The following is a 24,287-nucleotide window of genomic DNA, read 5'->3' on the forward strand; positions in this document are numbered from 1 at the left end:
GCTAGCACAGAGTGGCATAAGCACACTAGGAAGCAAGCCAGGGATGTTCCAAACCTCTCTCAAAAATGAATCCTGGTGGGTGGATTCAGCTGCAGCCGTTTGAGACAGTACCACTAAGCAGCCAGCACCGAACCTTCTGTGTTCACAATCCACAACGTTATCTCCAAAGTAACAATCACTGGGATTTTATTAATCTATTGGCACTTCACTGCCTGATTTATCTGAAGATACAGCAGCCATGGCAGAAGGGTTGTAGCTAGGACGGGTAGAAAACTTATCTTAAACCACTGCAGATATATTCAGTAAAAGCTTCCTTGACTAAAGCTTGTTGTGGCCTACAGTGAGCTCTGTGCTACAAGGTGCTCTAAAGATCCAGTCACAGAAGTGAATCACCAAATAAATTACTTTGTTGGTGAAGTTCAACAGCAGGCCATTAAGGATGGCTACTCTAGTTTGAAATTTTTTTCCAATTTTAAAAGATACCAACTCAGAACATAAAGCAACAATCACTCTAAGCACAGTACACAAGCATCTAAACAATCTTACTTATAAATGATACACTGTGTTTTTATTACCTAGTGATTTTATTCAAGTAGACAAAGAATAATTAAAGTGTTTGTGACATGATCATTTTACTTGTTCCCCACTTTTAACTTTTCCTAGCTCAAGTAAACTTGAGCAAAGATTCAAATGATCTGCAAGCCACCAAGTTAAGAAAACGATCAAACAGATATTCAAATACCTACGGAACAATCCTCAAGTTGCTATTACAAATGAATCAGGGTATCTCTAGACACAGAAAGTGACAAACCCAGCTTCACCAGCTGTAGGTAACTGTCATGATCTAGGTATGCAACTGCTCCTTTATGGGGGTAGATGTGCTATAGGAAAAGGCAAGCACACAGCATATTAGTGACAAGGAAATCACTGTGATTAAGACTCATAACTTCCACCACAAAAAAGGTGACAGGAAGATTTCCACCTGTCTTCACACACAGTCAGACTCAATGCAATAGTCCTTGAAGGCTTATACTAGCAGGGATGTTTGGATGTCCTCTCTATTCAAACATATTCTCAGCTTTTGTGAAACAAGTTAGAAAAGTCCACAAGAAGATGCTGCTTATCTCTTAATTAAAGCTTTGAAATCTTCACTACTTTTCAACCCCCTTTCCTTGCTTGTCAGCATTTGCAATTTTCAAGAGAAAAGAAAACCTTGACTAAATCTTAGAAAGACAATTCTCAAAATAAGTCTCCTACGTAGAGGCAGAGGCCCTCCCACTCCAATGCCCTTTATTCCAGATTTCTGCCAAATATGTTTTTAAATGGCAAAATGAAGGTCCAGTTTAATGTTTACTATTCATCACTTTTGGCTGCTTGGTTCTTATGAAAACAGACAGACTATAAGAGCCATTAGACACTTGGTCTCATCACATACATACGACCACCTGTCTACTTTATAAACTCTTTGAAAGTTTTTTTTCCAGTGACCAAAGCTCTACTTTCCTCCAAAAGCATGAAACTTGGCATTACTTGGAAGCAAACATACAACAGATAACTTTGTGCGGTATTTAAACCACAGTTTGATTGTGAGGTTTGCAAAAGTTTAAAAATTGAGTTAGGATATAAGGTAATGCATACTAAATTCATGACTTAAGAGACTTCAGTAGTGAAGCACATCAATTTCAGCTATTTCACTTAGATGTAAGTTTTTAAACAGAGATGAATTGCCTATGCTAACTGTGAAAGTGTCAGCACTAACTATAATTTTCCAACTATGTTCACTTCCCTCAAATTACATAAAGTCAGTTTTTTTAATCTCGGTCTAGATTATAGTACCAGCCTACAATAATTTAGAAATAAACAACCAAGATAATTACATTAGGAAACTACAGATTAAGCTTAGTTGCACTACACAAAACCATAAAGTAGAAGATACTAAAAACAGTGAAGTAGCAGCTGCACCATCAACATACCTTTGTACTTGTTCACATGATTATGCAACAGTGAAAATGAACAACCTTTTCAAAAAGTAACACCTGGGGAATCTTAGCACTTTCCTCCTCCAAGTTCAGATATTAACAGGACAAAAGAAACTAAATGCAATCTACTACTTGCTCAGTTGGCTGACTTAGCAAAGGGCTAGAAACCATGAAGTGAAACTGAGTGAATCCTGGAATTTTATTACATGCAGCACCTAGGAAAGAAAGAGAAAAAAAAGTATAATTTGCTACACTTAGGATTAATGTCTTTGTCATTGTACTTTATCATCTAAAGACCCAGTTGTAATTCTACTACAATGGTGTAATTATTCTTTTACAATCTGTTTAACCCAAGACATCATGGAAGTATTTAATTTTTAAATACAGTGCTACTGACTGCTGTAGTGCAATTAATGCCCTTATAATACAATTCAAAACAGTAAAATAAGTTAGGAAAATATCTCTCTCTCTTTCAATCCTGATTAACTTAATGAGTTCCTCCAACACTAATCTCTTAAACACAGAACTATGGGAAATAAGAGATCAAAGAACAGCAATAAGCTGTCTAACTAAATAAGCCATGTTGATTAGCAAATTGTATTTCCTACTGATCTAAGAGTTCACTAATGAGATGCCTGGCACAATGACTGATCTTGGACTGCTTTGAAGCTAAGCTTAACATTCACATTCTCCCTGCCTTATGCCATATCTAGGGGAGGCATAAGCATTCTTTTTGAAAACCTTCAAATTAATCATATACAATCCAGGAAAACACGAGGGTTGTAAATATTTTTGATTTTTACTAAGACTTGCATAAATTTTGTGAACATCTAAGACATCAAAATGCAGAGGAAAAATTAAAATATCAAGTCCACACTAGGACACAGTTGCCCTGCTAACCAGCATTTGATATTATGAATGGCCAGTATTGCTGCAGCATTCAAAGAATAATTAAAAACAACTGCTTTAAAATCCACCTTCAGTTTTCTACTTCTGTGACCTAGATAGGGTCAACAAACTTCGTCTGTTAAGCAAAATACATACCATAGCTTCCAGTTGTATTGGCACATATAACAGCGCCAAAGAAGTTTGGAGCATACTTCTGGATTCTGGAAATAACTTTCTGACAGGCTACTGCTGGGTCTGTTCCCATTCTCATATACTCCACAGCTTGATAACTAAAATAAATAAAAAAACAACCACCCCACACCCAGACAGTTAGCCATACTCAGGTTATATATTCTAAAATACCATTGAGAGACCTTGACTTCTTTGAATAATGGGAACACATGATAAATAATCTTTAGCCAAACTTCATATTGGCAATTATTACTCAAGTTCTACATGCAAACTAATTAGAAGAAGGACTAAAAGGGATTGCAAGATGTTATCAAAGTACCACAGAAGAGAACTTTCCTCGCATTTTGAGAATCTCTATTATCTTTGATTTATTCTAACAATCAAATAGGTTCAAGTTATCTAAAGATAACTGAACATAAAGCTGTATTTCACAGGGGTCTCTTCATTAATCAAAAACTCAGTAAGATGTTACTATCTCAAGGCGGACAGAAAACATTAGCAAATTTGCCCTTTATTTGACAGTTCCTTCACTTCTGGCAGGTCAATTCTATGCTTTGTTTTCGTATGGGAATATCTAAATAACATTGCATTAGGAAAGATCTGTATCTACAAGGAACCTGTGATTAACCATCCAGTCTGAGTTGTTTTCTAAAACCCATTGCTGCCAGCACAAAATGTTTTAAGCATTACTGCCAAATCCTTCAGGCTGCTAAACTGTAACGTAAGATTTTATTGATTAACCTCATAGTGGAGCTCAACTCACTACTACTGTTGGTATCTGATACCTCAGGATAATTCATGTAGTTGTCAATTGCCTTGTATTTCAAGACTGGTTTGGAACAGCTTGAATCTCATTAAGGACATTTGTAAATATGCAACAGCTAGTAGGCTGTAGTAGCTACTAGTTTCAGAAAAAGCACCTGAGTAATACAAAGGCCACTGCTATATATTCCTTCAAGCATCAGTGCCCATTATGCTCACCACGGACTTCCATAACTCATTCCTGCCGAGACCAACCCACAAGAATGACTGTCAGGACTCTGATGAAAACAGCCATATTTTACACAGGTTATGCAACCACGACGACAGCACTAAAACACCTCTTCCAGTTTCAAATTAGATGCAATTACATAGGATTGTTAGTGACACCTCTCCACCCTCCCAAGTAATCCGAGGCTCACCCCTCATCCTTTCTACGATTTATAACACTTATTTCTCACACAACAAAACACTTTGGAGAAAGCTAATCAGTTCTGTTAAAAAGCATGCAGGTTGGGAGTGTACTCATTACCTGCTGCCTGTTTGCTCACAGCTTGGCAGCATTAAGGGAACTGTCATCAAGATATTTAAGAAATCATTTCTTTAAAGACAGATCATCAGGATAACTTGATTTTTCTACTGTTCTTTCCCTTTCCACTCCTTCCTTTATTCCCACTTAAGCAGTAAGTCAGACTGTCTTTTTAATCAATTACTTCATTTGCTGAGTTCACATTTTGCTAGAGAAGGCTAGCAAATCCTGCCCTAAGGACAAACCTGGGTAAGAAGCGCATCATGATGTCACCATCCCCAGTGGCTGCAGCTCCTCCGGCTGTATTATCCGCATAAGATCCTGCTCCAGCTATCGGAGAATCTCCTACACGGCTGTAGTGAACAATGGGAAAAAAACCACAAAAACTGGAAACTACAGAAAACTATAATTTACTAATTCCAGTAGGATTGCATTAATGTAATAGTTCTTGGCCTGATATTAGCAAGTTCTTATGACTTGGGCACACTTTTAACTTCGTCAGCCTTACTGCCTCCAGCTGGGTTAGCGTTAAACCCACAGGAGAACAGAACAGGTAAAGAGGTCAGTCCACTGTAGTCAGAAGTCTTGTCTTAAAACTACCAGTAAAAGTGATCTGTGATAACCTGACTGACCTGAGGCTTAATGCACACCTGTTTGTTATTATACTTTATATACGTGTATACATATATAAAGTGTACATACATACATATTGTTAGGGCAGGAAGGTTTAGCCAGTGGGCAACAGTAAGCAGCTGGGGACATTAGTATGTTCAGTAACTCGTTGCTAAATCCAGAAGTTGTCTGACTTGGTTGACGGACAAGACTCCTAACTGGGTAGAAAAAATCCTCTCAAAGACAAAATACAGGCCTGGGGCTCAGATTCTATGTACATTTATTTGGACACCGTGCACCTCTACGAAATGCTTATTTGTCTCCGGTGCCTTGCCTTACAAGTTGCCTCACAACTGTGCCAGTTGTTTGTGTCTCTGTATGGTGATTTAAGTGAGCTGAAAAACAAGCATTCCCTCAAACACACACATAAAATTTCTCAGTATTGTTTCTTAGTATTAGGACTTATGGCAGTGCCTACAAATAAGCAAGGCCATTTTGTGATCATCACAGTCTAAAACATATAACCTTTAGATAAGTTTAGCATCGGAAATGAGGAGGGGAAAAAAGTTTTTTGTAAAACCAGAGGTACTAACCCTGGAATTTTGTGGACTGCACCATTAGTAGATGTCCCAGAAGCAACAGTTCCGCTCCCACCGATTACAACCATACCTAAAATTTTAAACAGGGATGAAACATATTCAGAAATACTCCTAAGAAATTTATTAAATTGGCACTTTGGTTATCAAACAGAACCACAATACCCAGACTATTCAAATTACTGATATCCTGAAATACAGAGAAGTAATACTCTTAAAGAAAACAAGTTCTTTTTTAAAACACATTTTGAAACTTTTTTTGTGTATTACAGGAGCTCAAAAAGGAATCTAAAACAGTGAGTGCCACACTGTTCAGAGCTGTATATTACTGCTGCCCAAGCAGCCACTGTCTCCCGATACACACCTATGTTAACCAGTAGAGAACAAGTACCTGGTGTAACCACATCCCGCACCAGTATCATCAGAACAACACAGTTTGGGAATCATAAATGGCGCTTCAGGGACATGAAAAAAAAGTCAGAAGGATGAGCTTAAATTTGGCAGAAGGTGACAAACTGCCTACCAAAGTAACAAGAATTACATGACAGTCAAATGTGTGGATAAGCCTAGCCCTTGCTAATTTTGTGCTGATAAGGAAGCCACTGCCTCATATTAGAGAAGCTTAGATACACGATTTGGGATCAGCTGCTTCTCCATAGAGCAAGACTTCACCTCTTTAAGACAGGGCAGAAATTGCTGCTGGCATCAAACTCCAGCACAAAGTGAGAGCTAAGAAGCAGAATTCAAACAGCTGAATTCTCTGACCTCACTAAGCAATACCTCCTTCTCACAGAAAAGTTTCCTGACCAGTAGAAGCTAAAAGCATAGAGGCACTGACACTACAGCCACCATTAGCCCTTGCAAAAAGGCTGGAAGGGCACCAGTTCCTACCAACTTCCTAAATGCTTTCTGAATGAAGACTCATCTCAAAATCTGTTAGTCAAGTAGACATTTCATATATAAAACAACGGGGTGGGAGAACTTGAAATACAAATACAAGCACCATCATTTACTACAAAGCAGTTTAGGACTACTTAATGATACACCAATTCCTGAATTGTATTTAGCAGATTCCCCTCTCATCCTGACACTCCACAACTTCTGAGTTTTCTAGCACATACTGAAGACTGTATATCCCAGTAAAGAAAGCTACCTACCAACCTAAGAATTTGGGTTCTGACTTCTGTAGAACATTGATTGGTTATTAGTAGGGCGGAGTGGAAGCTAAGAAGAAAGAATCACACTTGAAACAACTTGTTAATTCTTGGTATTGCAAATACTGTCACGGAAAAAATTCTTAATTGCTAAACTGAAAAAAATCCAGACTAAACCAAAACCTGCAAGTTTCAAGACTAAAAAGTATAAAGCTTTGAAAGACATGAATCTGTAACTGCTCTGGTCCTTTGTGTGATCTGCTCATTAATCAGCTTATAGGCTTAGCAATTAACAGTCCTCAATCACTAAACTCTTGGGACTACTACTGCTAACCTGTTTCAAGCATAGTAGTTTCTGTAAAAATGTATTGATTTAGTCAAAAGCCAGAATAGAAGAAAAATGAAATCAAACTTTATTTCCTAAGTTTAAGGACTGTTAGACAGACATTGCTTTTGAGTGGCAACAGAACTAACTGTTCACTCACTTTTTTCCACCACTGCAAAGCCTTTGAAGTTGGTCTGACAGCTACAGGGAAGACTCAACCCAAGTTAACCATAATTGAGATAAAAATAATTATTTTTAACCTTGATCAGTTGTCTAAGCATCCATAGCTGCCCAAGCAATTATGCCAAGGTATCTGAAGGAAAAGCAGTAGGGCAATGAACAAATAGCTAAGGGCAAAAAATTAAGCAAGTGGCTGTGCAGCCAGTGCACTGGAAAAACAAAAACAAAACCTACTTTTAGGCACTCCATCCTAACACGTAAGTAACAGAATCTTGAAAACACTATAAATAGGCAATAATACTTATATGGAATACTTTTCTTTAAACTCAGTATGATTTAATCCGTAGGGAAATGAGAAAAAAAAAAAATCAGCAGAGTTACCAAGAGTTGTTACCAATAGTATCATGATTATGAACTCTTCTTTGTGAGATGGTCTTTTCTTCTTTATAAGTTACTTTTTCAGGCCGTTTGTATGGTCCACAGGATTTTGAAGAGTCTGGTACAACATTCTGTAATTATTTTGTGATTTGCGTGAATAATATACTATCCTGCATTACAGATAAACTTAAAAATACTACAATCAATACCTATAATCTACTACACAGGTATCAGATGCCCAATACTTAAATTATACAGTTGCACTGAAATCCCGCAGGTTGTGTCACTTAAAGACTAAAGACTGAATTCTGGCATTATACAGTAAGAAGTTTTTCCTACTAGAAAGTTATGGTGTTCAAATTAAAGATTCTCCTTTGCTCAGCTGACTGGCCAAAAAAAGAAAAAAGCTCATTCTTCAGCAAAATGAAGAAAATTTTCAAGCTAAAAAAAAAACCCAGATGAACTGAGCTTGTTTTACTAATGTCAAGGAGTAAGATATTATTGTCAAGTTAGTATCATAGCTCAGGTATTTTCCCACCTGAAAAACAGAGTATATATTGAATTAAACTGGTTCAGCAATGCAGCATTTCATATCCAAGAAACAATGAAGACAGTGTAGGAACACATAGAAATCTGCAACACCAATCCCAAAACAAACAAACAAAAAAAAACCCCAACAAAACAAGAACAAACCAACCTCACCACAACAGGTGAGTTTAATGGACAGCTGCACTAATCTGATGTGTTCACAGGTCTGCATAAAGCCTCTCTAACTACTGAAGGACCTTAATTGCTAATGTAAGGTTTTCTTTCAGAAATTTATACATGCATCAAAAAATAAACTGCTTTCTTTAGTTTGAGAAGACCTGTCCAAATTTAGAGCTAAAAAAAAAAAAAATTCCCACACCAAAGCACTACTGCAGCAAGGTCAAAACAGGCAGGACCTAAGAAATAAGAGCTAGACACATATTCTTCCCAAGTCTACCTAACACTCACTAATTTCGAGTTTGTTCTGTTTAATAAGCAAGACTTTTTTTTTTTTCCCTTCAAGTGTAAAGCACAACTTCAATGTAAGATGAAAGAAGAGACAATGCTGCATTACTGACTTTCTAAACCCCCCTTCACCACCACGACAGCACTGTACCTTCCAGTAGTTTGGCTGACAGCTTTGATTAAGCCACTTTGAATACACCGAAAGAGATGTTTGGGTAGTTAAATCTTCATATGGAAACCCCATTCTTACAGCAAACAAGGAGGCTTGAAAAGGAACAAAGCAAAAAACATTAATTTCTTCACATTTTCATATATTTTATGATAATTCATTCATGTAATATCATCTAGAAATCAAGAAATTCTACATTCTCTATGGAGATAAGAAATATGTCTTCAGGGAGCAGTATCAGCCATTATAGTGATGTACAACTACAGTAACAAACCTTCCCTTCACTGGCAATATCAAATTTCCTCAATTCACTGTAAGTTAACATATGTAAGTTTTACCATTGAAACAAATTCAACTCTGTTAATGAAGTGGACACAAATAACCTGCAGCAAGAGTGTCCTGGGCTGTGTGTGTCACAGAAATATTTAAATGATACAAACAATAGTATATTTTCCTTAAAAAGCTAGTCTTTTATGAAATGTATGTAACATAGTGGCACAACATTCGCTACTAAAACACCGATACTTGCAGAAATGAACCCACCAGCTTACATCACATTAAAGTTCTTCCTTGCAGCTTTAAAAATGACTGCTTCCTTGTTTTGAAAGTTAATACAGTATGTGTCAAGGGGGCAAAAGGAATACCAACACAAGCAATGAAAGAATGCTGCACTTCTAAGAATGGCTTTTATAGTTAGGGAAAAAAGACCAACTTTTTCATCTTTTAGTTGTAGATATCTCTGATACTACCTAGTAATAGATACTGTTGCTAGATTCAGATGCTTGAACTTACATTACCAATCCTTGATAATAATCTCACTATAATATACAGCTGAACAAGCTTCTCCAGTGCAAGAATTACGAAAAGCCTTCCATTACTTCTGGACAGCTTTTCTATGTTTTTCTTAAAAACTGACACAATTAAAGTCTCTCTCTGCACTCAGGGGAAAAGAAAACTGAAAGCTTCAATTAAACAGATACTTATTTTCCCATTTCTAGAAAAAACAGGCAGGGTTTGGGGTTTTTTTAACATGTAAAAATGTGCTTGTGCATGTTTGTCAGTCACTCTTTCATGACTTTTGAAGCCTTGTTTCTATTCCAGGAAGCAAAGCTAGTCATTTTTACTCTCCAAACTTTTTACTCAGCTTATTATTCTAAGTATTGCTAGGACAAAAAGGGAAAAGGTCAGGCACACTATGATTATGAAACTTCCCTACCTGTTGGAGACTAACCTGAAAATTTCTTGTCAGATGATAACCAAAATAATTCCTTTTTTCCTCACTTGTGATCATTCTACACTGAATGTCCATCACCAGACTCAGTTCTACATTGGTATGCATGGCCTTTATTGCTAGTTTTCCAAGACTTGTCCTAAAGAAATTAGTCAATGGATGGAGAAAGCAGTTCTAACAGTGCAAGAACTCATCAGTGTTGTTATCTTATCTGTTCAACAAAAGCTACACCATGGGCAAGAAGTAGGACCCAGGGAACTACAGGCTGGTCAGCCTCACCTTGATCACTGATGCGACAATGGAACAACTAACCCTGGAAACCATTTCCAAGCATAGGAAGGACAAGGTGCTTGGGAGTAATCAGAATGGCTTCACACAAAGGAAGTCATGCTTGATCAGCCTTCTAACCATCTGTGATGAAACAACTGGTTTGGTAGATGAGAAAAGAGCAGTGGATATTGACTTCCATAAGGCTTTTTGGCACTGCCTCCCAGAAGATCCTCATAGAGAAGTTGATGAAGTATTGGCTGGATGAGCAGACAGTGAGGTGGACTGAAAACTGGCTGAAGGGCTGAGCTCTGTGTGGTGATCAGTGGTATGAAGTCTAGTTGGAGCCAGTAACTAGTGGTGTACCACTGGGGTCAACATTGGGTCCAGTAACATTCAATACCTTCATTAATGATCTGGATGATGGGGCAAAGTGTTATGTACCCTCAGCAAATTTTGCACGATTCAAAACTGAGAGGAGTGGCTAAAGCACCAGGGGGTTATGCTGGCATTCAGAGTGATCTCAACAGGCTGGAGAAATGGGCTGGTAAGAACCTCACGTAGTTCAACAAAAAGAAGTGCAAAGTCCTGCACCTGGGGCGTAACAACCCCATGTACCAGTACATGCTGGGGGCCACCCAGCAGTAAAGCAGCTTGGCAGAAGATCACCTGGTTCTGAGGTACAGCAAGCCGAGTGTCAGCCAACAACGTGCCCTTGCAGCAAAGGCAGATAACAGTGCAGGCTGTGCTCTGACATTAGAAGTGCTGCCAGCAGGTCAAGGGAGGTGATCCTTCCACTCTACTCAACACTGGGGAGACCACACCTGGAGTAATGTGTCCACTTCTGGGCTCCCCTATACAAGAGACACATGGACGTACTGGAGAGAGTCCAGCAAAGGGCCACAAAGATGAGCCAAGTGATTGGAGCATCTCTCCTAAGAGGAAAGGCTGAGAGAGCTGGGACTGTTCAGCCTGGAGAAGAGAGGGCTCGGGGGGTGGGGGGGGGGGTGGTGGGCGGAGAATCTCATCAGTGTATATAAATACCTGAATGGATGATGTAAAGAGGACAGAGCCAGGCACTTTTCAGTGGTGCTCAGAGACAGGACAAGAGGCAATGGGCACAAACTGAAATGCAGGAAACACTTGGGAACAGCAGGAAACACTTCTACGTTCCGAGGGTGACCACATTGCCCAGAGGTTGTGGAGTCTCCCTCCTTAGAGAGGTCACCATCTGGATATGGCCCTGGGCAATCAGCTCCAGGTGGCCCTACTTGAGCATGGGAGTTGAACCAGAAGACCTGAAGTCACTGCCAACCTCAGCCATTCTGTGATTCTGTAATACATACTCTTTCTTAATTTGTCTATGTACCAAAGGCTTTAAAAAAACTAAGCTTCAATTTTTTGAGTCAAAGTAAATAGAACTGTGAAGACTATTCAGGTATCATGGCACTCTAACAGATTCCATCAGTGTTTTTAACACTGAAAATGAAAATGCCATGTTACTTTCATTAAAATTTTAATTCCAGGAACAATGTACCCAGTCACACATTTAAAAATGATCAACTAAAAATTAATGCATGCCACAGCTTGCCTCCTCGTCTCTAGTGTCAACCACTCACAGAAATTAAATTTTATGAGACAGGCAGACTTTCCTGGGTTATATCACTGAATATATTAAAATAAAAGTGCAGTTTAGTTATTGAGAAAAAAGTAAGGAATAACCTCAGCAATTTTGCATCTTGAATAAAAAAAAGCCTGCAGAGATTATACACATTTATATGAAGAAGTTTTACTATTCTAGCCAGGTTTTCTGGTGAAAATACACATACTTTTATTCAGAAAATAAACTGTCGTTTCTCTCCCATGCTGATTTGAAGGTTTAAATGTATTCTTCTGAAGCTATAGCTCTATTTTCTCTTTATCAATCTTCACATGCTAAAGGTAACTATAGTTTCCTTTATCCAAGTTCCTATTTCCACAGAAAATACATTCCTTCACAAGAAGTATTATTCTTTCTCAATTTCTCCATTGCTTTGATTCATTCACTAACATTTATCACCGTCTCCAATTTTTACTCAGATATATTTTCAGCTTTCCTGTCTTTCTTTTGCCACTACTGCTAGACAGTTTCTTCTGAGGACGTTCTCACTGACAGCAAGGACTCAGCCTTATCCACATGACTCCATTATGCAAAGAGCTATCTTCTTAGGTTGGAAAATACATTTAAAATCAGCACTTGAATTCTTTCATTTCTTCATCTTTCTTATCTTTTCTGCTCATTCTACTGATCAAAAGTTAAAAATACTTTGATAACTACCAATGATGGAGAAGGGAGTATTATAAGCATTTCTATTTAACACCTGACCAATTTCTTTTTCAGCATCACCTGTGAAATCTCTCTTACCAAAGCCACTTCTAACCTAATCACAGCCAACTGCTTGAATTAAATAATCTGCAAATCTCTCCCTCTCTCTTCTCAGACCCTCCATCAAACACTGTCCTCACCTCCCTCTATTACCCTATTTTACTCCATTAAAAAACTGCTGTTGCACTTATTTCTCTATCATTCTGTACACATTAATTCCTTCAAGAATCTTTTATGTTTTCTTATCCATTTCAAAGCACTTGGCTCACCCTTAATGCTCAGATGTCAGTTTCCACACTTATCTCCACATTTCCTTCTGAGCAGGCACATACATTTTAAAAGTCCTCAACTATGAGCCAAGTAACCTTCCACTCTCTAGTCATATACCTCCCTGGAACATGCATCTCCTTTGAAACCAGTATTATTCTAACAGCACGAGCTCATATTTTAAAAGAGCAACTATTCCTCCAGTTTGCTATCACTCTTTTGTTGTGCCTAGGAGTACAGCCCTTAATGTAATTTCTTACACTCAAGTTCTCACTGTTTTTAAACTATGTAATACAATAATTATGCTCATTATATACCAAAATAGTAAAATGTAACTGTAGTGTCTATTAATTCTGTGATTTCTTAGAAAAAGTTATTCCATTGTTTTAAACAAAATGTTTACATCTAACAGGTTCTATAGTGCCTTGTATCAAATCATCTTTGATACTTTTGATATCAGTGATATTAGCAAAGCCTTAGGATTACAAGTTAATATTTGCAGTTAAATTGGTGGAAAGACCACAAGATTGTATTTTTCTTTTCCTGTCCAAATAATGGACTAAAATCTAATTCGTACACATGTAATAAGAGAGTAAACACTTCTGAATTATTTGACTAAATTAATTTGATTGTCAGGGGATCCTTCTACCTATATTAATATAATTACCTAGATTAGTATATGGCAATTTTAACAGGAAGTGTTTTAAGAAGAGGGTATGACTTGGAAACAGTTAAAGGAATAATTACCTGATTCTCCCACTAATAATGTATGCTTAGTGTATTCAATGACCTTTCGTGCTACACCAATGGCATTTTTTACACGTCTGAGATCTGCAACTGCCCCAACTTCCATAGTGTTGCTGGAAACGAGAGATATTTAAAGCTTATTAAAAATACAAGAATAATTGTACATTTTTTTAATTAGACAAAATCTGTTCTCATCTAAATTAGAAAGCTTGCTCCTTTAACATATTGCTTTAATTGTTCTATGCCATAGACAGATGGTATCACACTAGTAGGGAGAAACCTCATACATACATTGCTTCCTTTCACAGGCATGGAGATGTTGCTCAAGTAACCGTAACTCCATCCACAGTAATATTTTCAGTAGAGTAACTATTTTGTTACATAAACTCATAACATGAACTACATAGTTGCAATTACTTTTTAATCAGTATATCTTTAAATAGTAAATAAAGTATAGAAGACAATTGCTCCAGAAGTGAAATAATTTATGCAATGAATGTAAAGGCAAAGCTTACAATGCTACAACCCGTCTGCTTCGCAACTTGCTGTATCTAGAGCTGGATTACTGCACTATGTGTAAAGATTCAATAATAAACATGCTTAGCTACTCTTCTACCAGTTAGGTAAGTATTTTTCCTAGTTCCACAAGTTAACATATAACTTGTCCTACGGTCAGCCCTAAACCAACAATTTCTGTAACAAGCCTTACATTAAAGTATGCTAAAAATTACAGGGATTATTCTTTTCACCATCTTTTCTTACCCATCCATAATCATTGCGTCTAGTGTTGTTTCTCCACTTTCATCTGGGCTTCCTCCATACCCCACACTCCCATCACATTGGTCAACCTCACACTGACCACAGCCTCTCTCAACTGCATCCAGCTCAGAACCTCCCAACTGTAATACTCTCCAAGCTGTAATAAATACAAATAATTAAACATCACCAGTGAAAACAGTCTCCACTACAGCTTTAAAGAATGTTTTAAAGATGGACATGATGAAGACACACTATATATAAGTGGATAAAAAAGTAAACTATAACTTATAGGTGAAATAAAGTGAAAACACAAATATAGTCAGAAGAATGTAAAGCATTACTTTTCTAAATACTGTTTTCCTTGCATATCTGATTAGTGTTTCTGACTGAGAAATAAAGCTTTTTTCCTGACTGGGAAGGCATTATTCACTAGCAATCATCACAACTTCTATATATTAAATAACCTCCTCTGCCCAGAGCCAACCATTACTTTATCACTGCTTATTTAAAGCCTTTTGGGGGCAGGGAGAGGGGGAAGCAAAACTTCATTAAAAAGAAAAAAAAAAAGTTATAACGAGCAGCCCTCAAAAGCTTCCTATAAGAATACTAAGCATCCAGCTGCAGAATAAAAAGATCTAAACCTACATAAGCAACTACGTAAGAACAAAAAGAAAGTGGAAATGATGTACAACAAATTACAGTCTCCACGTTCTCCTGTTCAACCCTCAGTCTTCTATTCTTTAGGATCTGGCTCATGGTGCAGTTTTGTAAGAAATTACAGACGTGCCAAATGACATGACTTGAATAAACTGGGCCTGAAGGCTTTGCACATATTTACTTTCACAAAGTTGGACCTCAAGCAAGATTTTCCAAGATGCCTGAGCTTGCTGCTATTGACAGTTACGTTCCTGCTTCCTCCTCCTTGTGCTGGCTCTGATGCTCCATCACCTGCCAGACCCAACACAGGGCAGGCAGCAGAAGCGTACAGCTCAGCTCTTTGTGGCAGAAATAAATTATTACACTGTCTCAACCATCTCAAGAAGCTGCATGCAACTGCATGAAACCACCTGCACCAAGGAAAAAGTAAGATTTAACACCTAGAATCCAACTCCACATACACTTTCACTTTTTACTTCTAATTCTTATTACCTTTATTGCTGTGAGAAGCCTTAAAACAAGCTTTCAAAATCTGCAAACCAAAGGCCTTGCAGTTTTCGTGGCTGTATTTCATTTCTGACCTACACAAGGCTCTATAGGTAACCCATTTCACTAGCAAGGCTTCTGTAATAAGTGATTATTTAAAACTCAAGCATGGGAAAATAGCCAAGTCTTTTAAAATCAGTATCCACAACTGATTTACGTTGCCATAGGAAAACCTGCTTTGACTCTCAGTAACACATCACAAAACAACACAGAGCTCCAAAAATATAATATTCAGAACTATCTAAATCTTTGGGGGTAAGAATGAATCTCAGGAGTGCTCCATTAAAAACAGGTAGCCACCGTGAACAGTCACGTAAGTGTAGACCACGTTATTAGCAAAAGAATGTTTTTAATCTAGCTTTTTCACAGGTCATACACACCCTCCTTTTTTAAAACGCATTTTTCCCAACCTTTAAAGTTAAACCATTTGCTTGCAGGCTCTCGGCAAAACCAGGGCTCAGCGACAGACGCAAGCGCCGGGGCTTGGCCCCTTCCCGCACGAAGGCAACCGGGCACCCCGACGTCCGGCCGGGGCCGAGCTCCCCCGAGACCCGACGCAGGCCCTTCCCAAGCCCGCAGAGAGGCACCTCACGCGGCTTCCCCGCCGGCACCGCGGGCAGCTCTGACCCGTGAGGGGAGCAGAGCGGGTAGGAGGGAGCCCGGGCGGCCAGCTGCAGCCAGAGCCGCTTCACGGAAGCGGAGTCACAGCCCGCTTCTTGCCACACAGAAGCGCGATCACGCCTAAAGAGACTTAATTTGTTCTTAAGCCAACACCCAGAGCCCCCGCACCAGCCCCTCGGCGGGAGGAGCACCAGGAGAAGCACCGAGGGAGCGAGCGAGCAGCACTGCCGCTGCAGACCTGTCTCCGCGGCCTTCCTAAACGCCCAGGTGTTGATGACTACGGGCAGAGTGGCAGCTGAGGCGGCGCCCGCCAGCTGCAACATGCCAAGCAGGAGGAGCGCGACCATCACCCACCGCCGGCCCCCGCCGCATCCCGCCGCCGCCATCGCTACCCCGCCCTGCTCCCACAGCGCCGCTACGAACCAGGCAGCTGCAAAGGCGCATGCGCACACGGCCCGGCCGCGGCGGAGCGATACGGCCGATGGCGGTTGAAGAGCGGGCGGAGCGCGCTTGCTCGGCCTCGTGGAGTGATGTGGCATGGCGTAACAATTGCGCCATCGGCCGGGGCTAGGGCCTGCTGTCGGCCTGCTGAGGAGCGTTTTTGTGGCGAGGAAAATCCTAAATGCCTCCCAGTAAAGGTCGAGGCCCAGAGCAGATTAAAATGCGATTTGTATTTATCGTATGTCTGGATTTCTGTTAAAGCCAGCTTCCTCGTGTGGGGGTCACAATCCGCCGATGAAATTATGGGTGCCGTTGTGTCGGTAATGAGCTGCAACGGTGGGGACGGGGCTGGGCGGTGGGTGCCGGCAGAGACCCAGAGCCGGGCTGGCCCTGCGGCAGCTGGGCTGTGGGGTCCGGGAAGACCAGGTGAGGTGTGTTCAAAAGCAATCTCCACGTATGCTCCCGAGATTCACATGCAACGTCTTTGTGTGCCGCCTTGTGAACGTGTGCGCTTTTGTTAAACGCGTCGTGATGGCACAGAGACGTTTGTGTGAAGTGTGTGTTTTGAGATCTACTGTAGCGAGTAGCTTACGGAAGAATTTGTAAAATGCCTGCTCTGAGGCCAGGTTGGATGGGGCTTTGAGCAACCTGGTCTAGTGGAAGGTGTCCTTGCCCATTGCAGGGGGGTTGGCACTCGGTCTTTAAGGTCCCTTCCAACCCAAACCATTCTATGATTTTGTGCTTTATGGAAACCATAAAACATGTAACAAGTAATTTCTTAAACCTGCCCCTGCCTTTCAAGCTTTTCATAATAAACCATCAGCAATGGTTTAAAACCACCTGACACTTTGTCATAGTAGTCTGACTGTTTCCAGGTCCATAGTCTCGTCTGCTCTCAGCGTAATGCACTGGTTTGTGTTCAGGTCTGATTATTTTTAAGCAGTTGCTGAACATCAACCAGCTATTATTTCTGAACAATGTGAAAAAATGTGGCTTCTGCTTCTACCAGAGGAAGTGGATATAAAATACACTTTTTTTTTTTTCATTACTTTTTCAGCTCATTGTCATTACTCCTTTTCAATGTATGATGGCTCAAACTCAATTACCAGCAATGTCACTGGTCCTATATTTGTAGTAAGAGGAGATACTTGGACCTCATGTGTGACAAGCTCAAGCTTGTAGACGTGCATAAACTGTAAGTGTACCCGAGCTGGTTTAAAAAGCCTGAAACAATATTATTTTTATTATAACAAAATGATCCGCAGACTTTGGAATTAAATGGTTTGTCACAGAAGAAACGTATTATCCTTTATTACAGAAATGACAAAATAATAAAATACAGTGGTGGGTTTGAGTTTAGTAACAGCATGGCCTTGGTTTCAGACAGTTCCCAAAAGCACAACTACAAGTTGTCTAAAGAAACCTTTACTCAGGTAAACACTGTTAGCACTGATATTACTATTCTTATTTCTCTTGCATATTTTTGTGTAAAGCTGTTAGGAAAGGGAAAAGGGCCAAAATACAGATCTGAATTAATGTTAGCTGAAGGAAAACAGAGGAAAATATTTTCAGGAAAATGATTTAGTAATAAGTGAAGGGAAAATATAATCACACATGTTCCTAAAATTGATACATTTTCAAATACTATTTTCTTTTAGCCAGAAAAAATGGACCATTATGAAAGAAAAACACTTATGGGTGTCATCCAGATAAAAATATTGACTGTGATTGTTGCATCTGCAGGCTGAGCCTGCACAGCTGTGGCGAGGATATTTTGTACGACTTGAAGGAGCATAACATTATGCTTTGAGGCCCATGCAGAAACTCAGTTGATTTCTGTGGTATGCTTTCTAACTGGCATTCAAATGTGAATGACTTCCCACTAGAAATACATGGAATAATGTATCCATGCTTTACTGTATACAATGTTATTTAATATAATGTATTTTTATGCTATGTGTGAAAAAAATCACAAAGCAAATACTGCTCTCGGATACAGTGTATAAAATCAACAGCAAGGTCGATAAAACTCTGGTTTTACATGCTGAAAGCTGAGGAGAATTTGAGCCATATCTGTCCAAGACAACTCTGCAAGTCAGTTCTGCTACATCCATCTGGGCTCTTGATTTGCCTTCTGCCTCAGATGTAAAGTGTTTTAAAATTAGTCTTTGAATTTAAAGCTTGTTTGTATTTTCATAAAAATTAGCTGTTGTTTTATATCAGTTCTTCCCACATCAGCAGTGAAAATGCACCTTAATCTATTTGTCCCTCAATGTTTACTGTTATCTTGGAGACCATAGGTAAGGTAAATGGTAGACTTTTGTCTCTGCAGCTAAAAAGCAAATCAGTGTTTCCGCAAACAGAATTCTTCTTCAAATGCATAATATTGAAAGACTATTCTAGAGAAAGACTTGTATGGACAACGGATTACTGAGAGGATCTACAACAGACAACACTGTGACCGAATGGCGCTGAGTAATTAATGAAAAACACAGGAGGAAATTCACCTCTTTCCCTGAGAGTGTCTATTCCTACAGTGGCCAAATTCTGACCTCAATTATATCTGTGTGACCTTATCTAGCACCATCTGTTAAAAAATGCATGCCTAGCTCCTTTTTGCTGTCTCAAATTTTCTGTAAGTGTGCTTTGAAATCTAATTAAGTATTGTAGTTATGTCTGTAATTTGTTTACATTTTTGTCTTGATTTTACTTACACTTTCTAATATTAACATACACAAACACATGAAAAGCAAAACAGAATTATTAATAAAAATAATCAACTGCTTGATTAGAATTTGCTGTGGAAACTTAAGTGTGATTTTTTATGACACCTAGGATTTTGACTCCATCATGCTTCTAACTAAAATACATCTTTAAATGACCCTGTGTTGTGGTTTTCTATTTTGAGTAGATCTGTGGAAGCACCATACTCTCAGTTTTTAAAATTCTTTTTTACCTTTTTCGATCACTTTCGTGGCTTCTTATGATACATACGTTCTCTCATTCACTAAACGACACTGGAAAGGATGAAAAGATTTATTCATAGTGAATGCCTCCATCATCTACGTATTAAATCCTCTAGGAAAGACCCTTATGCTCTCTCTCATGCTTGAGAAGAACTATCTATAAACATTTTCAAAGCTACTTAGTTACCCTCACCTGAATCCTCCATAAAACTCAGCAGCAGTATGAGGACTGTCAAAATGTGTGATGTTTAAATCACATTATTATCGAGACCTTTGCTTCCCATACTGTTCTCATGTTTTCCTGTCTTCCTCAACAATTTTTTTCCATGTGTTATGTGTTCTCTTTTACTTGTACTGTCAGGTCTTTGGGGTATGGGTTGTCATTTCACTTTAATTTTGTGCAGCATATAGCACCAGTGTGTCCTAGCGTAGCGCTCCTTCATCCTTGACAATATGTTAATGAGCATTAATATATATAATGGGAAAAATACAGTTGCTAATTATAATAACTAACCAATAATAAATATTCATGTTTCTGTTGCTAAATTTGCTTTTTTTACTACTTTTTTTAATCAGATTGCCAAGTTACAGTAGCTTACTTTCTTACATTGTAACCTCAAAATAATTATTATATGTCTCAGCATAATATGTCCTTACAGAATTATTTGGGCCTTTTGTAGCATTCTGTCTCAAAACAAGTTATGTGTAATATATTTCCTATTTGTAATTGCTATACTGGTCCACTGCAGTAATAAAGTTGTCATATGGAGCATGTAATGGAACTGCTTTTTTTATTACAACTCCTTGTAACTTTATGATGTCTTCATAAATGTGATCCATGGCAATAATCAAGTTGTTGGACAAATACAGCAAATTACTGTTTGCTTCCCCCAAGTCTGAAAGTTATCTTGACATTTTTAAATGAGCATACTTAAAGTTTTCAGTGTTGAAAGGAAGGTAACCAGAAACTGTATTATACAAATATTATTTTAGAAATATGGCAACTTGCAGTGTCTACATTTATTTCATGTGATTTGGGTATGCCTACCAAGACTTTTGAACAGGATCTTCACTGAGTTATGATTATCTAAGGCTAGAGGGTGTATTGACACATGCAGCACTGTGATGTTTTCATGGTTAGAACACCCCAAAGCAATAAATAATTGCTTTGCGAGGTAATTTACAGTGTGTAAGCCCTGACTTTGAAAATAAAATTGTATGATGTCTGTGCATTGTGCTCTGCCCAAGTTGTTTTCTCTGTAGTCTGTGTTAGGATACACGATTGCCATTCTGTGTTTCTCCAAGCATAGTTGGTCTGTGGAAACCAAAACCCTTGTGTTTTACTGGCTTCTGTGTCTCATATTCAAGTTCATCCACGTCAAGCTTACCGAGGTATTACAGCCCCACAGTGTTCAGTACAGAGACGGTTCAAAATCTTGGAATACAGATTTTAAGAATAGGGCTGAGAAGTGGTAAAGAGTTAGTTCCTATTCTGTGATGTCTGAACTGGATGTATCCACAACTGCAGCATTTCTAAACCACTGAAGAAGTGTACAAATCAGGTCAAAGTCGTTCCGAGAACCTATTTCAGCAATGTACCAACCATTCAATTACTGTCCATTGCAAATTCCACTGGACTCTGATACTAACCACAGGGGTTATTAAGTGGAAATACATCTTTTTTTGGCTTCAGACTGGCAAACTACAATCTTGAACAAAACCCTTCTTGGTAGCATTTTACCAACTATATTTTAAGATGAAATGGCTGAGACACAAAGCACAGAAATACAAGGTTATGAGCTACCACTACATTTTTAAGTTCATTTTTGTGCCAGAAATTAACCTTCTCTACTGATTAAATCATAGGGTAAAATGCCTAGAGACAAGGGGGCAAGCCAACGGTTAAGCAGCAGGTGTGAGTCTGAATTTATTTACTTGGCGAGGATTTAGTCTGATTATGTAAGTATAATAATCTCAACCTTTCCTGATCACACCAGGGCAACACCTCAGAATGCAAAGGAGATTGGGTACATTGAAACAAAAGTAGGATTTTGCTTCAGATTTTGTGTATTTTCATTTTATATAAATGTTTCTGAAATCCTAGAAGCTTTTGTTTGAGAGAAAGGAGTTGTTCCATGCATTTGCTGTCATCTTTGATATTCACTTTTGGAATAATGTTATGAGTTAGACTCATCACATGCCCTAGATCAATCTCAATAAAACATATCTCTTCCTATGTTTTCTTCTCTCCAGGGTTGTGATTTTACAATTACTTTCAGATTTAGACTGTAGAGTTATGTTGAAAGGGGGGGCTACATTGCTCTTGTAGCATAAATAGGAATTCATATTGTGAATAAATAATAGTTAAACTGACCTTTCAGACCCTTACTGCTGCGGATGGTCCCATTGGCTTCGTTGGAGAAGTATCTGGTAAATGACTACTCCGTCATTGGCAGAACTAGTTCACGTACAAGGCACACAGGGCAATTGCCTGGAGCTCTATGCCATGCAGAGACACGGCTAGCTAACTTAGGTGGTCATTTGAGAAAAAAGGGACACATATCTAGCCTCTGACCTGGGGCTCCCTTAGTCTGTAACAACACATGTAATGGTGTGCAAGACAGCAATTACTGAGTTCATTTACAGTAGTCTGTGGCCAGCTTTACATTGTCTTGACTTTCATAAAAACATCCATATACACCCTTTTAGAAAAACATTTTCTAAACTGTTAAACAAAAACATCACTAAGCTAAAATTGCTAAAATTGGTCAAGGCCAGTGGCTTTATTGCCTGTTCATTTTCTCAATAGCCTGCTAGCTACTTTTTATTTAGAAGCAAACCTAGTTTTGCTCCAAAATTTGAAATTTGACAGCCTTGACAATTACTATAGCAATGGCATCACTTAGACTTTACTTAAAGGAGCTGTGAGACTTGATGAAAAGCTGGATAATGTCATACTGAAACTATGATGTTACTGTACAGACTTCCATCCAAACAGGTCTTAATTTTGAGCTGCTCTGGTACCAGATGGCTTTATAGTGACTCGATAAAAATGATCAAGCTTCTCAATAGAATTGAGAATTTTTGGATTTGGGTGTAAAGAGAATCTGCCAGAATTTTCACTTAAAATATACATATGTGTGTAAACACTACACATTTCATATTGAAAGGAACTATGTTAACAGCTTTCCCCCTATCTATCCAAACGTATTTGTTGTATTACATGTTCTACCATGTGTTCTTTGCATTCATATATGTGGACAGCTGTGTAGCTTGGGGGATATCTCTTGAGCTATAGTGTGGATAACCATATGGTACTTGGCTCTAGCTGACTATATTTCAGCTGGAGATTCAAAATTCATAATTACAAGCAATACAAATACAGGGGTGTCTCTTATTCTACTGGAATTATTCCATTAGCTTGTTTTCGTGAAATCTGTTTTAAGACTAAGATGGTGTATTGCTGCTTGGACTAATCCTTGTACTGACAATTCACTCACCAGAAAACACTCAGGATTTTGCATTTGCTTCACTTTATCATGTCTAACTCACCTGTAAGCAGAATTACCAGAGATGTAGTGTGAAAAAACATAGTTTATATTTACAAATTTATATTTAGAGGAAGTACCATATGACATTTCAAATACATGATAGTTTGCAGTAGTCATGGACCTAGCCTAGATCTACAAAACTATTTTAAGCTCCTAACTCCTGCTTAGGTTCCCAGACTACCAACTATGTGAAACTACAGACACAATAGGAGGTAGCAATACAAAACCCTTTGCAAGTGTGGCCTGGCCTGGCCTATGGCTAGTTTCTGAACAATTGACTTAAATCTGACTTAAATCTCAAGATGTATTGGGTTTGCGTGGCAAGGTCTTGGTAGCGTGGGGGGCTACAAGGGGTGGCTTCTATGAGAAGCTGCTAGAAACTTCCCCCTGTAGAGCCAATGCCAGCCGGCTCCAGGACGGACCCACTGCTGGCCAAGGCCGAGCCCATCAGCAATGGTGGTAGTGCCTCTGGGATAACATAGTTAAGGGTGAAAAAAAAAAACTGTGCACAGCAACTGCAGCCGGAGAGAGGAGTGAGAATATGTGAGAGGAGCAGCTCTGCAGACCCTCAGGTCAGAGCAGCAGGAGGGGCAGGAGGGGCTCCAGGCGCTGGAGCAAAGGTTCCCCGGCAGCCCCTGGTGAAGCCCATGGTGAGGCCAGCTGTGCCCCTGCAGCCCATGGAGCTCCACACTGGAGCAGATTTCCACCTGCAGCCCAGTGTGGAGGACCACACAACGGAGCAGGTGGATGCACCCAAAGGAGGCTGTGACCCCATGGTCAAGTCCAAGTTGGAGCAGTCAAATCCAACTCCAAGTCCAAGCTGGAGCAGGCTCCTGGCAGAATCTGTGGCCCAATGGAGAGAGGAGCCCAGGCTGGAGCAGGTTTGCTGGCAGGACTTGTGACTCTGTGGGTGACCCACGCTGGAGCAGTCTGTTCCTGAAGGGTGGCACCCCATGGAGGGACCCAGGATGGAGCAGTTCCTGAAGAACTGCAGCCTGTGAGGAGGGACTCATATTGGAGAAGTTAATGGAGGACTGTGTCCTGTGAGAGAGACCCACACTGGAGCAAGAGAAGAGTGTGAGGAGTCCTCGCCCTGAGGAGGAAGGAGTGGCAGA

The 24,287-nt window shown here is 39.3% G+C and overlaps 1 protein-coding gene across 1 annotated transcript; it reads right to left on the bottom strand.

The window, feature by feature from the left end:
* Positions 1-2,093: 2,093 nt before the first annotated feature.
* AGA (aspartylglucosaminidase) lies at positions 2,094-16,600 on the bottom strand (the record flags this gene model as incomplete). The annotated part of the gene is made up of 9 exons (XM_081999727.1): positions 2,094-2,194; positions 3,024-3,157; positions 4,593-4,700; positions 5,553-5,628; positions 7,609-7,723; positions 8,737-8,849; positions 13,632-13,744; positions 14,394-14,547; positions 16,453-16,600. 9 exons carry the CDS (start codon positions 16,598-16,600, stop codon positions 2,094-2,096), a joined length of 1,062 nt encoding a protein of 353 aa, XP_081855853.1.
* Positions 16,601-24,287: the final 7,687 nt, after the last annotated feature.

The sequence above is a fragment of the Phaethon aethereus genome, assembly GCF_964289735.1.
Source record: "Phaethon aethereus genome assembly, chromosome: 4".
Classification (NCBI taxonomy): domain Eukaryota; kingdom Metazoa; phylum Chordata; class Aves; order Phaethontiformes; family Phaethontidae; genus Phaethon; species Phaethon aethereus.